Source organism: Haliaeetus albicilla, chromosome 20 (genome assembly GCF_947461875.1).
Source record: "Haliaeetus albicilla chromosome 20, bHalAlb1.1, whole genome shotgun sequence".
NCBI lineage: Eukaryota > Metazoa > Chordata > Aves > Accipitriformes > Accipitridae > Haliaeetus > Haliaeetus albicilla.
Genome location: NC_091502.1, coordinates 20,879,313 through 20,901,009, shown reverse-complemented (window position 1 = coordinate 20,901,009; position 21,697 = coordinate 20,879,313). Strand labels below are relative to the sequence as shown.

At 37.4% G+C, this 21,697-nt stretch overlaps 1 protein-coding gene and 1 long non-coding RNA gene across 39 annotated transcripts in view; one reads left to right on the top strand and one right to left on the bottom strand.

The window, feature by feature from the left end:
- The window catches only part of LOC104318653 (uncharacterized), a 541,518-nt gene that overhangs the window by 54,613 nt on the left and 465,208 nt on the right, over positions 1-21,697 (bottom strand). The window lies entirely within an intron of this gene.
- The window catches only part of DLG2 (discs large MAGUK scaffold protein 2), a 1,018,165-nt gene that overhangs the window by 697,705 nt on the left and 298,763 nt on the right, over positions 1-21,697 (top strand). For all 35 annotated transcript variants that reach the window (XM_069808461.1, XM_069808468.1, XM_069808464.1 and 32 more), the window contains one exon: positions 21,211-21,347. In XM_069808461.1, coding sequence (XP_069664562.1) covers positions 21,211-21,347 — 137 coding nt within the window. The remainder of the gene's footprint in view (positions 1-21,210; positions 21,348-21,697) is intronic.

The following is a 21,697-nucleotide window of genomic DNA, read 5'->3' as shown; positions in this document are numbered from 1 at the left end:
TGAAATGTTCTCTACTCCATTACTGTTTATAGTTTTATAGAAGTTCATACTTCTGTTTCGTAGAAGTTGACAAATTTTAGTTTGGATTGATGGCTTTATTGGAAAAATCTTGTGTTCTGTTGCATAGATAGCATCCCAGCTTGCAGTGACAACTGAAATAAGTCAAAAAAGTACAGTGGAATTAGGTGTATTTTAAAATGTCTGCTAAAAAAAGTGTTCAATTTAGAACAGCAGAATGGAGGAGTTTTTTAATTTTTACAAGTGCTGCTCCCAGTAAGGAAAAGAGAAATCTTACCATTTTTATCTACTAAAGCAAAGCCAAAGGTTACCTTTTTATCTCAGGTAATAGCTACAGCACTTAAAATGAAAGAGCGAGCTTTTGCAAACAAAGAACCCCAATTATTTCTTTCCCAATTTCAGAGAACACTGAGAGCTTTCAGATCATCCTGTTTGATAACTGATTGTAAGTGCTTGCTTCAGACTGATGATGATACATGTTTTTATATTAATATGGCTGTCACTTGAACTACTGTACTGGCCTATTTTCTCTAATTTAAGGGACACTAAATACCGCATAGCAAACTTTAGCATTTGGGGAGAGGGGGGTTTATGGCAAGTTAGGCAGATGTTTTGTTAATTTATGATCACTTGAAACCTTCAAAACATTTTTTATTTAATGCTAAGAAAAGTTTTTGTAGTTCAAAAATGTTTTCAGCAAAATTGTTTTTTCACAGTCTGAACAGAACCTTAAACCTTTTCTTCTGGTCTTTTAAGAATTTCAGTCTTATGATCTCTTCAGCTGTGAATTTACTTCTGTTTTTCAGTGTTCTCCTCCTTCTGTGCTGTGAGCTTTTTAGGAATCCTGATCTAAGACAGAGCAAAATGGGGCAACTTAAAAAAAAGACCTGTAGAAAAATGAGGAAGCAGGCAAACTTTCCCAAACCTGGATTTAACAAACTATTTAGGTTCTCAACTGTAATTTAAGTGCTTCACTTCATATTACTGTAACACACTATCACTTACTACAGGTATAAATAGAAAACCACAACTGAAACTAAAATACCATATTTTGTGAAATGTCTTTGCTTGAAGGGACTTGCAGTTCATCCAATTAGAAGAAAGTGCTCTCTCAAGCACTAATACATAATTTTCCAATTTTAAGATAGTGATTCAAACCCATCATTTATAAGTTAACATCACTAAAAGGCATGACTTGCCTGCAGGCTAGGATTGTCTAATGTAAGAATATGTGAGTATCTGCATAGTTTATCACATGAAAATTGTATTCTCTTGAAACTCATAAAATTGGAAAGCTCTGTGATAGTGCTATAAAAGCCTTTGCTGTTTTTCAGAAATATTTTGACGTATTAGTGTTGCCAATGCCTGATGAAGAAAAAGTGGTAGGTTTTATCTGCACCTTCATTATTTCACAGACTGAGGATCTTGTTCTTTAATTTAAGTGATGATATCTGCATACAGCTGCTGTTATCATATTCTGCTTTATGGCATATATTAAATATTAAATGTATTATCTGCCTTTGGTCACTGCAGACTTGCCATCTCATTTGTATAAATTACTACATACAAAATATTTATTAAAAACCATTCATTCTGTAGAGTGGTTCCTTCCATTCCTGAAGAAATGTAGTGCTTGTTTATTGTAATCTCACATAATAATAGTTATTGTTATTAGCATGGCACTTCAGTTCTAGTATTTCAGGCCTTGGCTACCATCTTTTTGTCTTCAGTGGAGAAAGAAAGTAAATCTGTCATGTTTTTTGTTACAACTGCAGTTAAATGGCCGGTGATGGTGGTATCGAATTGTTGTCACATCAGACCAAATTCAGCCATCTTTGGAGCTAAGTAGTCAATCGATAAAGCAATTATTTTCCACATCAACAAGGATAATTTCAAATGGAATTCAAAAGCCATCCATCTGGTTGGCTGTCTTACCTAAAACTAGAGCTATCCTGTGAGCTGCAGGATATCACTTTGAAGTTTTATATTTTCATGGTAATTCTGACTTCCTCTTTTGTCTTTTTCTGTCATATTCCATTAGCAGTGAAGGAATAAACAAAATGACTTGGAAGACTGTGCAGCAATTTCATATACATATATTTGATTTGGTTTTGTTTGTTTTTCCCTCGAAACCATTCATTTCTTAAGAGCTCTCCAAGCAGTTCTAAGAATCCTGGGTTAATATGCAAAATGAACATCTAATCTTGTAGTAGATTTTAAGTACCAGTTTCCAGGAATCATTCACAAAGAGTGAGGTTTCTACTGAAATGAACAGTACTTTCTGCAACTCCATCATGCTAACTATTTTTGAAGTGGTGCAGTAGCAATTTCGAAGTGCAGTGCTGTATTTTAATAGCCAATTGAGATGGCTATAAAAATCCAGCACTGCGCATTAAGATCATTACTAAATTGCTTCAGCAATACTTACTGATGAGGCAGCTTCAGCAGAACACGATTCATCTTAATGAACTGTGGCTGCAATAGAGCAAAAGCAGCAGCACAGGGAAGGAAAGATGTGCAGGTAGGTTTGGATGCCAAAAAGCTTAAGATTTTGTTTCAAGAAAAAAAAGCTTTGGCTAGCTTCTTTTTGTCTTCAGTGGAGAAGGAGAGTAAATCTGTCATCTTGTTTGTTACAATTGCAGTTAAGTGGCAGAAGATGGTGGTATGAAATTGTTGTCATGTCAGACCAAATTCAACCATCTTTGGAGCTAAGTAGACCATTGAAATTTCAGTTGACAAAATCTTCTGTGCTGGTCCTCTCTGAATTAGGTAGGGATTTTGTATTATTGTCCAGCTGCCTAGATAGTTTCATCAGCTCTGACTAGAGACTGCAAGTGGTATGGTGTACCAGTGTGACCTTGTTTTTTATCATTCTCTGTCATAGGATGTTAATCTTTTTGCTGTGGTCAAACTTATTTCTGTGGCTTTTGCTGAGAATCAAGAGGGGTTAGCATGACTTACTAGATTCGTCCCCCCACACACACACTGTTCTTGTCACCTTGGGAGGTTTAACTCTGCAGTGTCTCACAGGAAATTTGCAGGGAGGAAGATGTTGGATTTTCTCTTTTTTTGTCCACTTCCTCTACCCATACAGAGGGAAAGGGCTTTTAATTTCTGTGCTCAGATGTTGGATAAGTAATGGATGCATCTCCAGGTTTGGCTCATATGGCTTGCTTCTGAGTGAGAATAAAGCAGACCATTCAAAAAATTCTGTTTGATTTATCCTTTCCTTGTGGAAATGCTTCAAAGGAAATTGCTTACTAAATGGATTTCCCAGCTACATAATGATCTCCACTGCACTGCTGAAAACTTTCTTGGAACATCTTTTGTCTCGGGCTTGTATGGAAAACTGTGATGTCTGTGCTTTGTGATGCTACTTGACAGTGCTGCCTTTTTCTCTGTGTCATTTTTAAAAATCCCAAGGACTTGTCTCTACCACCAAGTGCTTTTTTTTTTTGTGTCTATGACAAGTGTTACACAAATTCGCAATGAATCTTGGCCAACTTCTTTTCCAATTCTAAATTTTTCTCCTGACCAAATGTAATATAATTACAATAAGTCTCATAATTTCATCATTATAGCATGCCTTTGTACTCCTTTTTTCCTTTAGATTACAAATTTCTGGGTCAGGGAATTGTTTCATTGTTTCCCTCCCCATTTTACAGTGCTGTGTAAGAGTTAAAAAGGGAGTAACAGAAGATCCCTTTCATTATGTTTTCTATTGCTGTTTTCGTCAGGTCAACATCAGAGAGGGAGGAGATGCAGCAGACAGTGTAGCAGAGTGTTAATTGTCTCATCAGTATTTCCAGATACACAATAAATCAAAAGATGAGGAAGGAGAATGGCGTCATTTGCTAAACTACTGGGCTGAGTGTGGAAAGAACTCCTGTAGACAGAAGGCCAATATCTTTTTTCTGTTTTCTTAGTGGAGGAGTGAGTATTTTCTAGGGAGTGGCAGTTTTCTTGGCCTTTTTTCACTACCTATATGTTCCTTGTTTTAAATTCCTCAGGTAAGTTTTAGAGAATGATTATGCTTGATCTTTCACCACTTTCATAAATAAAAAAATTATATGACAGCAATTGCTGGTGTTACATCCTCGTGCAACAGAAGATATATTAAGGCTTTAGCGTCCTATGTGGAATACATTCATTGACACGACATCTGTCACTTGCAGCTGAGTAGTCTGAAAATCCTTATATTTGCTGCTTTGTAGAACTTCATCGTTTTTTGAATATAAAACCAAATGTGCAAATTAACCAGGTGAAATTACAGAGCAGTGATTTCATCCTTTATTGTTCAGTTAATTATCTATGTAGCAAGTTCTGTCTTTTTAGATGTCCAGATCTTTCTCAAGAAATCTGCTGTCTAGAAGAAAACAAGCATCAGCAAAATATTGCAGTGCCATGAAAAGAACCTTTAAAAGAATAAATTGTATTTAATTCTATTTTTTAGCTTGTGGAGCTGTAGCTATTAATTTTTCTTTTCTTCTTGTCTCCTTTTTTTTTTTTCCTGTAATCCTAAACACAGGCAGACAGTATTTTAAGTCTTCTGACAAAAGCAGTAGAGATTCTGATCGTGCTGGAGTGATAAAGCTGGGTGAAGCTTTAAAGATCCAAGTGATATGGTAAATAAAATATCAGTCTGCAGCCTATTTAAAAGACTACTCTAGATTGTCAGTATTATTCTTTTGTTTCCACTAGTTGAAAAAAAAGGAAGGACTTACATTAAAGCATCTCTGAACTTATGAAGGGAATAGCTGGCTTAGTCAGAAGCCAGACACCAAACTGATTAATTGCAAATAGTCATTCATCTGACATCCAATACTATATCCTAGTCCTTTCTGCAGGTCTGTCATCTTTGTTTTGCTTTCAGAATTCTGAATTCTAGCTAAAATTGTAGTTATCCTTAATGAAAACAAAAGAAAGAACGCAACTTGGGTTCTTTTTATGTGACAGCTAAAAGTGGTAACCAGATCTCAACACTGGGCAAAAAGAAATTGCCCTATAGTATTTTAGTTTTGACCATTTATCCAACAGCTTTGAAAAACTGCTTTTCCTTCATCAGTTAGGGGTTTTTGTTTTGTTTCTTTAAATATTATATTAGTATTCCTAGAAATGGCAGCCTTTCTTTTGGAGTTTAGATGGAAGAAGATCCTTTGCCATTTGTCATGAAACAAATGGTCTGTGCAGATGACCATACTTTGCAATTGTGCCATCTTAAGATATGAGACCAAGAAGTCCAGGCTCTGGGATTCCAGTGCACAAGCATTCTGGTTCTGCATGTGTCGCATCAGTGACAGGTACAAAAGGCAGCTGATTTGGACATGTAGCAGAGGTTCCTATATTGCGGACACAGTGAGATCAAGCTTCTCGCGGAAGCAAAGTGTAGTCTAGGTGTGCCAAAGACTTATGCTCCCTGACACATAGGTGGCTCCTCTTCAACTCTTCTTTCGAGTGAGCAGTAAAGCCATGTGATTTGTGAGAGAGTATCACTTCTTTTTCTTTGCTTGCAGAGACTTTTTAAGATTTTTTTTCGTTCAGAAATTCTGCCACTTGGGACAATGGCAAGGTGATATGTTTTTTTCAACATGAAGCATTTTGTGTGTTTGGTAGATTAAAAAAATTCCTGTGACCTCTTCCAGGGTACATTCTGGTTGACTTTATATGAGAAAGGCAAGGAGACAGCTTGATGCTTATGTCTTTAGTGTCTCATTTCTGAGACAAATGCAGCTCTGAAAGCTTAAAAATCAAATTATTTCTGTGGAGGGAACCTCCTGTGAAGCCACAAACACTAGCTAGTATATCCAAAGTATTCCATGAGCACAAAGCCATGTGTTCATTGCCCAGGATGTTGGCTTCCAAATTTTGAGTAGTGATTTATATGAACAAATAAGAAGCCTGCTCTTGGATTCTTTAGAATGAATTTTGTTCAATCATTATCTTTGACAGGAAGAAGCAGTTGCAAAGCAAGATCTTAGAGCTGAATGAAATGTAAAAAAAGGATATAATGACACAAAAAGTCTTTAGGATATGATAAAAGATATGTTGCATAAGCGAAAAGAACAATATCCCCAAGGCATCCTTGACGTTTTTATTTTGGAAACTGATATTTGCAAATAAGGACATAATGGACTTTTTTCCCCTAAACTGTGTTCTTGTTTTTTGTTTGTTTTGTTTCCTATGAAAAACAATGTGTAGGATATAAAATTAACAGAAAGACGTACTAGCTACTCCAACAGAGAGACCTGGAATAAGGAAACATAAAATTACAGCAAATAATTTAGTGAAGTTGTTTAGTGCAGGCACGTTTACATTTTATATACTGTAATTGAAAAATGAACTCTCTCTAAATGGTAGGCCAGGGGAAATCTTATCCATAGTCTGTAGGTCACATGAGTTTCACATCTAAATTCTAATGATTATCAAATGCCACAGCCAAAATTTCTGGAAGTTATTTTTAAATAATACTTTTAAATTCTGTTATATCCAATCACATCCCCTCTAATGCAGTGGAAATAATTGTAGTTTAGAGATGTACTTTGTAGTTACAGAGAGATGTTGAGATGGTAGGTGCTTTCAAGGCAAGATATAAAAACTGCCTCCCTTTTTGCTGGCATCAGTTTTCACAGAAAGGTCATCTGTGATCAGGTTGCTATCATGATTAAAACCAGCAACCGAGGGACAAGACCTCAGCTTCAAAAGAAGAAGGAACAGGCCTGGCAGCACTTGAGGAAGTTAGATACTTTTACACTTGCGGGTCCTGGTGGTCTTGATCCCAGACCACTGAAACTTAGCTGATGAAATCTGAGTGCTGACAATGATTGGTTTTGAACACCTATGTGGAGAAGGTAAAGTGAAAAACTGGAAAGGGTAAGCAGAAAAGTCATCTTCACTGAAGTGAACAAGACGAGCCAAGCAACTATAAAGCCATCAGTTTGCTTTCAGAACCTCAGAAGAATATTGGAACAAGTAGGAAATCTCTTTATAAGCACCTAGAAAAAGTTTGAAGTGTAATGATTACCAGAGGATGCCATACTCCTGTTATGCAACTCTTCTTCACATTTTTCTCTGATGACACCATGTACTGGGAGGGTTTAACACTGAAAGTGGTCTGAAAAAAAAGTTGTAATTCAGCAGAGACAACTGCAAGGTGCTTTCAGCAGAAATAATCAAATAATCTACTAAATAGTGCTCAACAGAAGACTGTTAGGAAAAGAAGCCCATGGAAGAGTAGGTAGAACTGCATTAGCTCTAGCATCTTCTCTTTCACACATCATGTTGTGCTGAAACATTCAAGTACTATATTGGGATTTATAAACAACTGAGGTATGGTTTATAAGACATATGAGCAATCCTTTCATCCCTCACAGGTAAAGCTTTGAGCTTTCCACTTCAAGAAGGGTGTAGGCCAGTTGGAGGGACTCCAGGGGAGAGCAGTAAAAATGATCAGAGATTTAGAAAGCCTATCCTACAAGGAAAGAATGAGTGATCTGAAGTAATTTATCTGAAATACCAAAGACTTAGAGGGGGGCTGGGGGCCCCTGATAACAATTTTCTTGCCTTGCAGCACATCTTTGAAGAGTGAGTTTGCTCTGTGTGACCCTAGGGAGGGTGTGGAACAAAATTTAATACACAAATTATGATAAACAAAATTTGGACTGGATTTAGGACAGGTGAGGATTGTGATGTGATAGATTACCAGGCAGGTCACCAGCTCTTTGGCATGGGAAATACCCGGGTGCACCAGACAGCTATTTGTTAGCCATGATGCAACTATAGTTGGTTCTACTTCAAGTTGAGAAGATAGAGTAAATGATCCATTGAGTTTCTTCCAACCCCAAGATTCAGCGATCATAACAAAATTTTGTCATTTCACTGCAGTATGAAGACAAACAGTAGGCACAGGGCTGTTTAAATCCTGCACCTGCAGAAATAAAGAGGGTGTCTTCCAGGCAAAAACCACAAACATTTCCTTCACTTGTCCTCAACAGTAATTTAGTATTTTCAATTTCCCTCTTTTTTGTGTCTACGAGGGATAAAACAGTTTTAGAAAAGAAACTTCTCCACATGTGAAAATATTAATGAATACTAGAACAGATAAACTGCAGTCTCAGTCTGCGTTTGTTTATTCACATCCAGCTAGGATTTCTCTGGCTTTTCAACTTTTCTGTTGCTCAAGCCAGGATCGTGCTCCTTAGGAACAATTTGGTCAGATGGGTGGCAGGTTCTTCACCAAAGGCTGTTGTCACAGCAGGTTGCAGTATTTGGAGGATGGTCAAGACTCCTTTGCTTTGCACTGCACTAAGGCTTTTAATGCTAAGTCTTGACTTCATACAAACCACTTTTGTCCAGCTCTAGGCAGAGCTGGGTTTCTTTACACCTAAAATCAGTCTTGTAGGCTTTGGGTTCTACATTTTTTGGGTCTTACTGGGATGAATCTTTTCATCCAAATAGCTGCCTAGAATTTCCAAGGGATGGCCTAGGAGTGGTCTGGGAATAAATCAACACGTTAGAACATTAATTCTTTCCCCCAAGGTTTCACTTTTCATTAGGAGTGCTGTGTACACCGTTCCCAGAGACTGAGACCTACACCCTACCTCTGGCGTTGCAGGGAAGTTCAGGGATTGTTATTAATTGAAATAGCTGATGGAAAAGCCATGTTAATACCCTTCCTAGATAGAACCCCTCAAGGGACTAATAGCAGAGTCTTGTGTTATACTATATCTCACAAAGAGTCCTGATGAAAAATATCAGGGAAACTTACTCAGAGAAAATCTGCAGTGTAACTCAGGCTGAAACAATCACATTTAAGTGTTACACTCTGAGTCTCAACACTGCTAAGCACAAGATCTTAGAAAATCTTTCATGGTCTAGGACCAGTCTGAAAAAATCTGTATTTCTGAATGCAGATTTCAAATATGGGTTCACATTATCTTTCTAGTTATGTATACTAGAGTACAATTCCCTTAGCAAATATTTAGCATAATTCCTGTGAAGTCATAGAATAATTGAATCATAGAATATTTGGGGTTGGAAGGGACCTTTAGAGGTCATGTAGTCCAACCCCCTTCAATGAGCAGGGGCATCTTCAACCAGATCAGGTTGCTCAGAGCCCCGTCCAGCCTGACCTTGAACGTTTCCAGGGATGGGGCATCTACCAGTTCTCTGAGCAACCTGTGCCAGTGTTTCTCCACCCTCATTGTAAAAAATTTCTTCTTTATATCTAGTCTGAATCTACGCTCTTTTAATTTAAAACCATTACCCCTTGTCCTATCACTACAGGCCCTGCTAAAACGTCTGTCCTCGTCTTTCTCCTAAAGTCACAAGTGTCTGATTTTACTCATTTTACTGTGTGAGTATAAAGGTACTTCTCACTGGCAAATAAAACATTTTTGTTTCACTTTGTTTCTTAGAATATTGCAAGAAAGCATCATCAGTAAAATGAACTAAGGCACCAAAGTACAGTTTCAGGGAGACAAAAAGTCAAAGAAAAGTGCAAGGACTCACGAATCAATTTTCAGAGTGTCTTGCGTTACTACTACAGTTCAGTAAGCACCATCTCTTTTCCTTCTCTGTATCATGTATATACTTGTAAACTTTAACGTCAGGGCTCTGTAAATCCCCTTACATAAAAAAACCCAAAATTACTTGTAAATTTGTGTCTTGATTTCTCTCTGTATTTTTTTAAAAAGGAAGTAACTGAATGGATGACAGATTATTTATGGATTGATTGCAAATAGATAAGAGGCTACAAGATGAACTTTGATTTCATTTTGTATTTTCAAGCTTCAACATAATTGTCAGATAGCTTTTCAAGAAAGTATTTCTGTTCAGCTTTGCAACAGGGATAAGAAGATAAATGCTAAATTCCCCTCATCAGATGGAGGATGAACAAAAGAAACTGATGAGTCTCTCCCTGACATTTATGGGTGTTAAACAGATCCCAAATTGATAAACTGCTCCTTCTGTCTCCATTTTATTGGTGACAAATTATTAAATATTTTTCTAGAAGAGCCATCCAACTTAGAAAGCAGTGACCCAGCTGTATTCAGTTAAAGATATATCGCCTAATGTTATACAAAGCAAATATCATTTGTTCATGAATTAGAATAATTATCTCTTGTGTCAAGTCTGTAGATTTCAAGAATGAATCTTGGTTGGAAAAAATTGAGGGAAAAGCACAGCATAGTACCATGACTTACAGAAATTAACATCTCATCAAAAAGTAATAACTACTTTAAGACAGATCTTGGTGTGCACCTCTACAGGAACAAATGCTTTTCATTTTCATTATTAGGAGGTGAAATAACTTGTGCTGCTATCAGTAATTACAGTAATTTTTGCAGAAAATTATGTAGGTACTATTGGTTAATGACAGACAAACTATGATCGACTGTCAGCATAAATTTGGTTCCTATGCCTGAAACAACTGGTGTACTCTGTGCATGGAAGGTGAACCATATTTCAGCATTTGAACCCAAGTTAATATATGATGTAAAAACAATAGCAGATTCTCTGGATCTTCTCAGTGCAGTCATTCCAGGTTTCTGTAATTGCCTGCTTGTCTTGGCACTGCAAAGGAGCCATGGCATGTTATTTTTGTGTCTTTGTCCAAAAGTTACGTGTCTGAATTTATGTGGCATCAGGAATTAAGTAGGGTCAAGTGAAATTTAAGAGCATGAGCAGTGGGTGAAAGGGGAAAAAAAATTTCAAGATTTTGTCTGAATTGTCTGGTGAAGAGAGGAGACAGTCAGGGAAAGGAAACTTCTCTTGGTTTTACACCAGTGAGATCAAGATCTGCCATGTTGATCCCATTTCCAGATACTTCTTCTCAAAATGAAAGCCTTTGAGAGCTGATTGATTATCAGTTACATATTAAGGGAAAATGGCATTTTTAACAGGAGATGCAGTTAAAATAAATACAGTTATAAGAGCATATTTATGGTAATTAGGCTAATTGCCTTAAAAACTTGTGTTAGGAAAAAAAATATGGGACAGCAGAGATAATTTGGTTTCCCATTGGTTTCAACCCATGTGCATAACTACTATTCATGTGCATAACTACCCTCTGAATTAAACATTCTCACAAGACAGCCAAAGATGGTTAAATCCAACAGTCTCAAGCCCAGTGCTTCTCTTGAAAGGGTGAGTTAAAGGTTTCATATTTGATTGTCTAACCAGGAAAGGTTCATAGTACCAGTGTATCTGCCAGAGCAAAAATTGGAGAAATATTGAATAAGCATTATTATTACACTGTTTTCTTCCGATATAGCAATATCAGAATTGTCTTGGCTCTCAGGAGCATTACAAGCCTATGATTGCTAACTTCTCTTTCTCTCTCTGAAGCTTAGCAGAGCAGTTTTATTGTTCCCTTTCCTCCCAGTAGGACTCATGCTCTAAAGGCATATTTTTACTGCTTTCTTTTCAGGTGCTCTGCTAGCCTAAATAGCCATTTCTGTCTCACTCACTTCAGCTACTTGCTTCTGTCCCTGCATCTTTGCTTCTTGCCACATCCGCCAAGTTCAGTTTGCCGAGCAGCAGTGATAACATTGCACTGCCCTCCATAGGAGTCACAACTCCATAAAGTGCCTTGTACAGAACTGTGCTGAGAGGAAAGGTGAAAATGCACCTGGTCTGTGATTCAGACTAATTTGTTTTGGTTTTCATGTCATTTTCAGCTTGCCAATCCATTTGGCTAGAAAATCTTCATGGCTAATACAAGGCAGGCAGTGGGAAAGAGTGGCCAAAGGCAGGGAGGAGAGTAGAGTTCTCACTTTTGGCAGTAGTGAGGCTTTAGATCAGCATATGACAATCTTAAAAATGCACCCTGCAACCCTCTACCCAGATTTTGGTGCTAATTAGGACAACTGGCTGCTTAGAATTATGGAATCATGGAATGGTTTGGGTTGGAAGGGACCTCTAAAGATCATCTAGTTCCAACCCCCCTGCCCTGGGCAGGGACACCTTCCACTAGACCAGGTTGCTCAAAGCCCCATCCAGCCTGGCCTTGAACACTGCCAGGGATGTCTTCTTCATCTGCAGTCATGCAGAGTCCGGTTGATTTTTGCCCAAATGCATGAAAGGACAGGGGTGAGGATGAGATAAAACAAAGCAAAACAAAACAAAAACCTCTTGCTAAGAAAAGTGCTGCTAATGCAGAAAAAAATAGAATGAGAAAAAACAGTCTTTAACAGTCCATTCATGTCATATTCAGCCATACCGTCACTGATGCTGTGTTCAACATTATTCCCTGCAAGATGTAAATGATCCTATCACACAGGCAGCCAGCCAGATGATGTCTACCCTAATCAAAAATTCTGATTTTTAGTGACTCTGGATCTGAGGACTATTTATCCTTGTGGGTGCACCAAAAATATGCAAAAACTTCCTGCGTGAACAGGAAGTCAGCGTGCATGCACAGCTTCAGTTGTAGGCATATGCAAACCTGGCAGGGAAATGTGAGAAAAGACATTTCAAAAAATCAAATTGTAAGCAGTTAATCCTGTTCCTAAGTGGCACATCTTGGATTTATCTGCTTTACATCACTAATCTTCACTTTTTTAAAAACATAATTTGACTAGTTTTAACATGAAATGTTTAGACTTCGTGTATCATGAGGCTTTTCATAAAAGAGCTGAACTGTTTGCTATAGTTCTTGGAGTGTCAGTATATGTCAAAAATGAAATAATTTTCTCTTTCTTGCACTTATGCTAGTAAAATTGTGACAGTGTGATTTAATATGATTTTCAGTGAACCTGAATCCTCATTAATGCTTTAAAAATCAGCTTATTGTGAATAGTTAGGAATACTGCCTTCTCTTTTCAAGACAAATTTTAAGGTATTCTTGAGAATTCCTGTTGTGCAATTAGGCCACTGCTCATTGTCTGTGCTTTCTGGGAAATTTATTCCTAGTTAATTTGAATAAATGTAAAAATACAGAGTAAACACACCTTGTAATGAGGCTCTAAGTGTATTTTCCTAGCTTGCTGTTTCCTTTCTTTTCAACTACATCTGAAGGGAATGTGTCTTTAGGGATAAATATATGTAGGCAAAAAAATTCATAATGGGGAAAAAAAAAATGTAACTGCAAAACTGAATAGAAAAGAAGGGATTGTTTTCATTTGCATGTTAGAGATTTTTTTACAAATTTCTACAAATAGCAGTGTAATTTAACAAGATGTGTTTTCAAGGCTTTATTAAAGATTACAGAAAGATTAGCTTTACTGTTATGATAATGTAAAACCAATGCCTTCTCTACTGTACCTACAGCATGATTGTTTTTAAACATGCACTCACTGCCTTGCAGGTATGTTAACATTTGCGTCATAATCTCACTTTCCCATCGTCTCCTCTCTGACTGGAAATGTAAACAATTTTTTACGCCAAGGAGTGTAACCCTGTGTCCCGGGAACAGATTCCTTTCTTTCTTGTTGTAACCCAGTGGATTTGACTGCAATGTTTGATTTCAGCGCCCAAAAGAATGAAGAAGCAGTTGGAAAAGAGTTGTAGTTGTTTAAATTTGCTTCTGAAGCCAGAGCAGAGTAACTCAGCAAAAAAAATCCCTGAAATATCCAGAAGACCTTTTTCCATATTCTGGACTCTTCTGTTTTTCTGACTTTTGTGGGTCTCAGATTATGTCAATGAACCCCTTGTGTCCAAAGAAAAGATGTAACACATTGCATTCCCTTATCTGCAGCAGAAGAGCAAGGTCAGAGAAAGCAGTGTTAGTCAGGGAGCTTTCTGGGACATCCTAGCACATAGCTGTTTTGGAACAGGTATATGGAGCTGTAGGTAGGAGCGTGGTAGCCAAATTTTAAGATTACATATGCTTCCTAATGGTATGGATATCAGTTTGTAAAATTTGAAATGGAGACTGCAAAATTGCTTAGGTATTCTCAGTCAAAGGTATGGAAATCAGCCTGCCATCATTGCCTACTGGATCACCAGCCAGCAGCTGCTACCGCAGTCTCTCCTCTGATGAGTTTTAGCTGGCTGCTATTCTTCGAAGCCTTTAGTCCTTCAGGGAGCTGTTTGGGGCAGTATGAATGTACATATGCACCAGTGTATTGAAGACATTTTAATCTCTGTGAGATCATTATCTCTGTTCTCTCTCATCAACCAAGCAGTGAGAACAGACCTCTGCAGATTCCTGCACTGGGCTGCACAGCAAGATTGTGTCACTATAATGTTTTAAATTTCAATTAATTTTTTCTTTTTACTAAATTAAGAAGAGTTAAAATCAGAACTATTTTACTGAAATTTATTTTTAAAATTTGAATTTTCGGCATTTAAAATACATGCAGATAAAGGCAGATGAAAGATGAAAAGCTTTACTGTTTACTTTCTACTAAAAACTCTGACCAAAATCTGCCTGCATGTGGAAAAGTTCTAAGTCCTCTCTCGCTGAAGTTATGGAAGAGTCCAGTCCCTCAGAGAGATGTGTCAGTGTTGCTGTGCAGTCAGTGCTCATTTGCAAGCAAAGGATTTTCTTTGCCTGCTGTGTAATCACAACTGCCAAACAGTATCCAGTCATAGCATCTCTCATGCTGGCCATACTCTGTGGAAGTACTGTGTGTTCTCTCCATTTGATCCTCAGTAGAGGCTGTACTAAAATCTGGCATATCTGTTAGTTCAGTAGTATCGAAAGGTGGTGCACTGGAAGCCAGAATCTACGGATTAATGAAAATAATAACTACAAAAATGGCTGTGGGCAAGATCCAAGGAACTGTGTAACAACTGCTGGATAAATAGGTGAAGACGTGAGTATATAATGACACACAGTGTAAAGGGGACAATAATTTTCTGCTTCTGTAAGGTGGTTTCAGAGAATATTCTTCTTACCTGGTGGCATTGTACGTAATTTTTATTCTGTCTGGCATCAACTGGGAAATAACCGAAAACACTGAATATTTCTGCAAAAAAATGTCAAAACACTAAGGAAGATGCCTGAAGTTTTTAAGCCAAGGCCATTAGAAAGAAACACTAGATGACAGTAGCCTCAGTTAGATTTGTAGAGAGTTGGGCCTTTTCCCAGTCCAGGCTATCATCAAATTGCTGATTACAAAAAGAGACCTCTGAAGTGATCTGGGAGCAGAATCTGAAACAGGAATTAATGATGGCAATGAAAGTAGGCAGCTTTTAAGTATGTTATGAATATTAGTTAAAGTTTTATGAATCATACTGTACTTTAGACTGACTTTTTCATCCACAGAACACAATGTAGTCAAATTTTATTCATGTAAGTCCTTCTGGTATAAGCTGTCACATGAGTCAGGAATAGGAATTGTTCTAAGAACTCACTCAAATTGATATTTGAATCTACCCCTACAACACAAAGGAGATGAGAGAGAGAAAGTGACATCTCCTATATTTGGGATTAATAGTTTCTCAGGAATTGATTCATGGGATAAAAAATAAAGATAGAAGGAGAGAGCTCTGTAGAGGAAGGTCGGTCCCTCCTTGTAACACTGCATAATTATTGTGAAACTGATTTTAATTTTTGTTTTGTAATGTATTTGATTTTTGTGTGTACCAAATAATAAAGGGATCTGCTGTCAACAATAAACACTAGTCGTAAGTCACAGCTACAAGAAGCATATTAAACTTCCACAATTGTGGGGTGCTACTTTTAAAGATGTGCTCTATCTCTCCTCCAGGAAAACTAAAATTGGCATTGGAGTCTTGAGCAAAGGGGCAGGGGGAGATATTCCCTGCTGCTCCTCTGTTTATAGTCAACCTTGTTTCAGTTTGTTTATTCATACAGCACTAGATATAACTGCGGTATCTGTCAAAACAAGTCAATCAAATGATATCAGTCAAAGCATTTTATATTACCCATGTTCCTTTCCTCCCTCCAAGTGGAATTTGATTAATTAGAAACCTGGATTAGACTTCATTGCTCCTGGTCTGACAATTTCATTGGTAGGTTCACCGGTATGATACTGTTCTCCCTTTCAGAGGAAAAAAAAGACTATATAAATATTCGTTCTGTAAGCGTAAGTAATTTCAACAATAAAACAACATGGAGCTATATTTGTTGTAAATGAGTGTTGTAGAAGTGGCTGGTCTGTGGAAAGGCAGGAGCTACCTCAGTTTGGGTTCTTCATTGCCTTGTCCGGTTGCTCACAGGAGCACGATCAATGTGTCACGTCTCGCAGCACAGCCAGGCTCGCGGTGCCAGGGAAGGTCACAGTGGGGCAAGTTGTTGCATGAGTACTTTCTGGTTGTGTTATCTTGTTTTGCTGCCTGAAACAGTTTCATAAAATCTGAGTTCAAACAGTGTTCTGGAGCAAATCAGTTTGTTTCACACCTGTAGAAAATTATTGTGGCAAAAAGCAATGAGAGATCATACAGGGAGAGTGATATTTATTCATGACATTGCCAAATAAGTTACCCGGTTATGCTGATTCTCTCATATATTTCATTCACTCTTCATTCCCCCATCTCGTCACAAGCCCCAGGATGCATGTGCTGAGGTGTGTAACACAAAGGACACAGGACGTCGAAACCTTATCACATCTCTTGGCATTTTCTTGATTGACAACCATGGACTAATTTTTGGACAGATGATTTATACCCTCTAGGAGTCCACTGTTGTTATGGGGTGGTCCTTTACATTGAATATTTCTTTCTTCAGTCTATAAGGCTTAGACAAGGCTCATTGTTTGTCTTCATTTAGTAAACACACGTCTTTATCGCTACGATCTGCTTTCCTGTTGGGTTTATGGGCAAGAGAATGGCATATGTCACATGCTGTAATCTTGCTGCCAACATCCCACTGTTACAGTACAGGGTCTTCTGCTGACAAGACACCTGTGCTGTGGTCTTAACAGAGTCCAGACATTCTGTCCAGGCTTGACAGAAATGACTCGTTTTCAGTTTTATTGCTGGGAAAGTTCTGTATTGTCAATACACATAATTTCTCTAACCTTTGCTCTTTCTTCTAGTGCTTACATGCACATTTCCATTTGTATTTCATTTGTTTCTAGCCTAATATTTCTGTTATGAGTCCTATGCATTTTGTGGCTTCATCAAGATACTCTATGTTCAACAGGTCACTTTGTCAGCGGTTAAGGCATACTGTAGTAAAGCCAGAAATCCAGCAATTAGGAATAATGCATTTTATGTCTCTAGAGCACACTGTTTTGGTTAACAACCTGCAAATCACACACTTCTTAATTACATTGTAAGGTTACGACTTAAATGTTACTTTCTTTGGCTTCCCCATTATTTGGAGGTTCCCATCTAGGACTGTGAAACTCACATTGGATTTACCCTCTCAAATCCTCATTCTGTTTGCTGGCTTAAAATAAACTTGGTTCTCTGTGTAGGATAGTAGCAAAATGCAACATCCCATTTGGGTTATGAGTAAGAGTTTCATTTAACTTCACTTCTTATTAGAAAGCTGACATTATCTAGCTGCAGTTGATCTTTTAGGCTCCCTCTTTGGTTACTGGAAAGTGATGTGCCCACAGTGTGATTCATCCCATGTGTCTTAAACAATGATTTTATTATTATCACATAGAGGCATCTGTTGCTGGACTAATCATAGGCAGAGCCTCCATGCCTACTTTTTACCAGAGAATTAGTTATAACATACTTTTTTACTAATATAGTGATGCATTTAAAATGTGTAGCTGGTGCAGCAAATAATGCAAAATACATGTAAATAGTCACTGGTTACCTTTTTCTGAAATAGCTATGATTAAGACTTTTGAATTGTTTTGGCTGCAACGTCTTTTTCTTTATGGCTTCATTACCTTTTCAAATATTTTAATATTTTGTTTAGTCATAATCCAGGGAAAAGATATGAATAAGTATCCTTGATTATTGTTAATATCAGCACTTTTTCTGCAGCATCCAGTTTTGATGGAATAGCTCTTTCCCCTGTCCCTTTTCCTCTTTGTGATAATAGTGATGTCTCCTGTCTCATTCCACTATTATACATGTTAATATCCACAGGATCAGTGATCAGCATTTGTGGAACCCAAAGGCAGATGAATTTTACAAAAACTTATCCAGTGAAAATGGAAGGAAATAGAGTTTGATTAATCTTCCCTAGTTTACACACTGACCCAATCTTATATGTGCCTGTTCTCTTCAGTGTCTTTGAATGAAGCTGAGTTTGACTTAGATGTACACCAGTATTGAATCCAGTTCTCTTTCCTTTTTCCTCTTGGGGTAGTCTTGTCTTCTTCATAGAACCATAGAATCATGGAATGGTTTGGCTTGGAAGGGACCTTAAAGACCATCTGGTTCCAACCCCCCTGCCATGGGCACGGACACCTTCCACTAGACCAGGTTGCTCAAAGCCCCATCCAACCTGGCCTTGAACACTGCCAGGGATGGGGCAGCCACCACCAATCTGGGCAACCTGTTCCAGTGCCTCACCACCCGCACAGTGAAGAATTTCTTTCTTATCTCCATTCTAAATCTATCCTCCATCTAATTCCTGTTGTGAGGAAACAGGGTGCTCTGTCCAGGCTGAGGTGGTGGTGTAAAGCAGATTGCACATTAGCAAAATAGGAAGTGAGAGGGAGGGCGATCCTCAAAGTTACTGCTGATCTTCTATGTTCTGATGGCAATGTTTTCCTAACCACAAGAGTCAGTAAGAAAAAGGTTCTGCAATTAAATATGGTATTTTATTTTGATTTTTTTAAAATTCAGTGGAGCAATGAAAAAGACCAAGTTTAGAAAACGTCTTGCTCCCTGTGTTCTCAAATGTTTGAATGATTCTCTGCTTTTAAAATAGAGTAAGAATCTGGTATGAGACTAACCTGATGTAGCTAGTGACAAGAGGAATCCATACCAGGGATGCACAAACCTTTCTGAGGTCTTAAAACAAAACAGAAACCTTCAGTCTTAATGGAGATGAGATTTTAACTGAGGCCGTGAACTATTATGGCACTGATCTTCCCACCCACATCTTCCCACATCCAGCCCCCAGCCTTTCAGAAACCAGGAGTGTGATTCATCTCATCTCTTTCAGATGTCTCTTTGAGATGAGATGAATCATGCTTTAAAAGCCCTTAATGAATTTTCATTGATTATAAAGGTAGCATAAATGATTAGCATGCTTGTCTGATGTCATTTGGCCATATGAATCCTACCCAAAAGTTTTCCTGTATTATACTTTCCTAGTGCCCTAGCAATTAGCAAAAGTCATTTAACTAAAATTAAATGGGCCAGTGTACCATTCACCATTCTTCCCAAGAAGAAATCTCTTTTAAGAAGGCAAGTGTGATTAGGCAATGAAACTAAATCATTATCGATAGGAAAGACATGGAAAATCTCTCTCTTCCTCAGTTGTCTCTCCTACCCACTCTCATCATCATTCTGGAATACTCTCAGATCTTCACTTTACTGGTAGAAGCATGCGCAGATGTTTTGGGGGGTCAAAAGGATGATAATTATGTCACCAAGGAACATTATTCAATCATTGTTCCTTGTCCACAACTAATGTTTTAAAGAAAATTTCTATTCTTGATGTTTTCTTAGAATATCTTTTTGTTTCTTTGTTAGTAGGCCCAGGGTAATGAACAAATTCTTCCATGCTGAAGAAGTCATAATCTTTTTATTCTTGTAGTTGTCCTGGCAGTAGCGCATAAATAGTAACAGTGATCACCAGCTGTAGCTGGAAATTAAATAAAGCTTTATTTTAATTATCCCATAGTTCTGAATTAACTTCATGTGTATTGTTAATAGTCATCTTAATTAATTAAGTAGTGTTTCAATTTGAGATATAAATTCAGAGGGTTCTTTTTGTAATTTACTGTTTTGGCACTATCCATTAAGTAGTCCATTATGTTATCTGACCTCACGTCTTTTTTTAAGCTAAAATAATAATCAAATGAAAATAATGTGAGAAAAAAAATAAAAAATATTTAATTCTCGCAAAAACCCCTTATCTCTGTGCTCATATAGCTGCTGAAAAAGCCTGCATGTATTAAATATACCCTCCCTTAAGTTTTATTGCCCAAGCAGCCAGGCTGGTGAGTTTGCGATAAAATGCCAAATTCTAGGCAACTCATTTTTTACTGTTGCATTTTACTGCTCAGGCTGCAGCTATTACTAACATGTTTGTTTAAGAACGACTGAACAGCATAGATTTCATAGATAAAACTAGTGATTATTCTCTAAATAGATGTAACTATTTTTTCTGTGCAGCTAAAAGAGAAATGCCTGGTTGAAGCAATAATCTAAGCAGGTTATTGTCAGTAAGAGTTTATTTGTTCAGCTGGAAGTTCCCATTAGCTATATGAACTATGAAAAATTAGCTGTGTGAAGTAGATTTTTATGGAAATAAAGCACAGTAGTTTCTGTCTGTTCTCTGATTGAGAGATAAAAATGTTATTATAAATGAAAGCAATGATTTGTCTGTTTATGCAATGTGTCAGAGGATAGGAAAAGTAGGAAAAGGGTAAACCTGTCTTTTTTTTCTCCCCCCCAACATCTATTTATTTTGCCTTCCTTTTCCTGAATCATATCGGCATGTATTATTGACATTGTTCCAAAGTTTGGCTCTTTGGGTGTTTATCTAGGAATTTCACAGATCACTGAACAGAAGTTGTATACGGACTATTGCTTTCTTATTTTATGTATCCATAGCCAAAGATATTTGTGTCCTAGAAAAATACACGAAGCAGATTTAAATCCAAATGTCTACACCGTTTATCTTTCACTTTCACAGACGCTTCACTGTGGTACGGCAGAAGCTTGCAAAATCCGCAGTACGCCTCTCCCAAGTATTTTTCAAATTGTGTGGACAATCAGAACACCTTTAATTTTGTTCTGATAGACGGTGATGTATTTTATGCCAATATTTAACAAAATAAACTCCAAGCTTCAGAGTTTTATAACTAGTCATGGCAAGTTGTGCCGTAACTTCTTGACATAGGCTGCACTGGCCTCTGGCGAGGACAAGCCATGGGTATAGAATAATCACTGATTCGATTCTTTTTCTCTCTACCTTCCTATAATTGTACATGACAAAGAATTTCCTTAATTTATTTCTGTTCCTGACCTTCCAGGGAAAGTGAAAGAGTATTGACCCCACAAATAGATCTTATGTTATTTGTATTTCTGTAAAAAATACTGTAATTGTACAGCAGATTAAATATATGCTACTCTTGCACTCTTTTTTAAATATTATATGTTGTATTGCTAATGTTTTATTTTCCATTTCTTCTCCAGGTCTGGGATTCAGTATTGCAGGAGGGGTTGGAAACCAACACATCCCGGGGGACAACAGCATTTATGTCACCAAGATTATTGACGGAGGAGCTGCGCAAAAAGATGGGAGGTTGCAGGTTGGAGATAGACTTCTTATGGTAAGTATGACAAATCACATTTTATTTGGCTGAAAATTGTTTCATATAAGGACTTTCATTCACCATATATCTTACTAGAGGTAACTACTACAACTTCTATAATAATTTTGAGTTATATTTCTGTCATCTTCATTTTTTCCCATTCTTTATATATCCTCTGAGCCTGCAGTTAAGAAAGCATTACTCTGGAAAACCAACATTTTATAAAGAGAAAGCAATGGGTTATATTACTTTGACAAACTTTTAACTGAGAAGAGAATAAACATATTATGCACATCAGCAACAAGTCAAAATGCACCAGAAAACTTTAAAAGATTTTAGACTAACCGTTCATTACAGCAGTACTGATT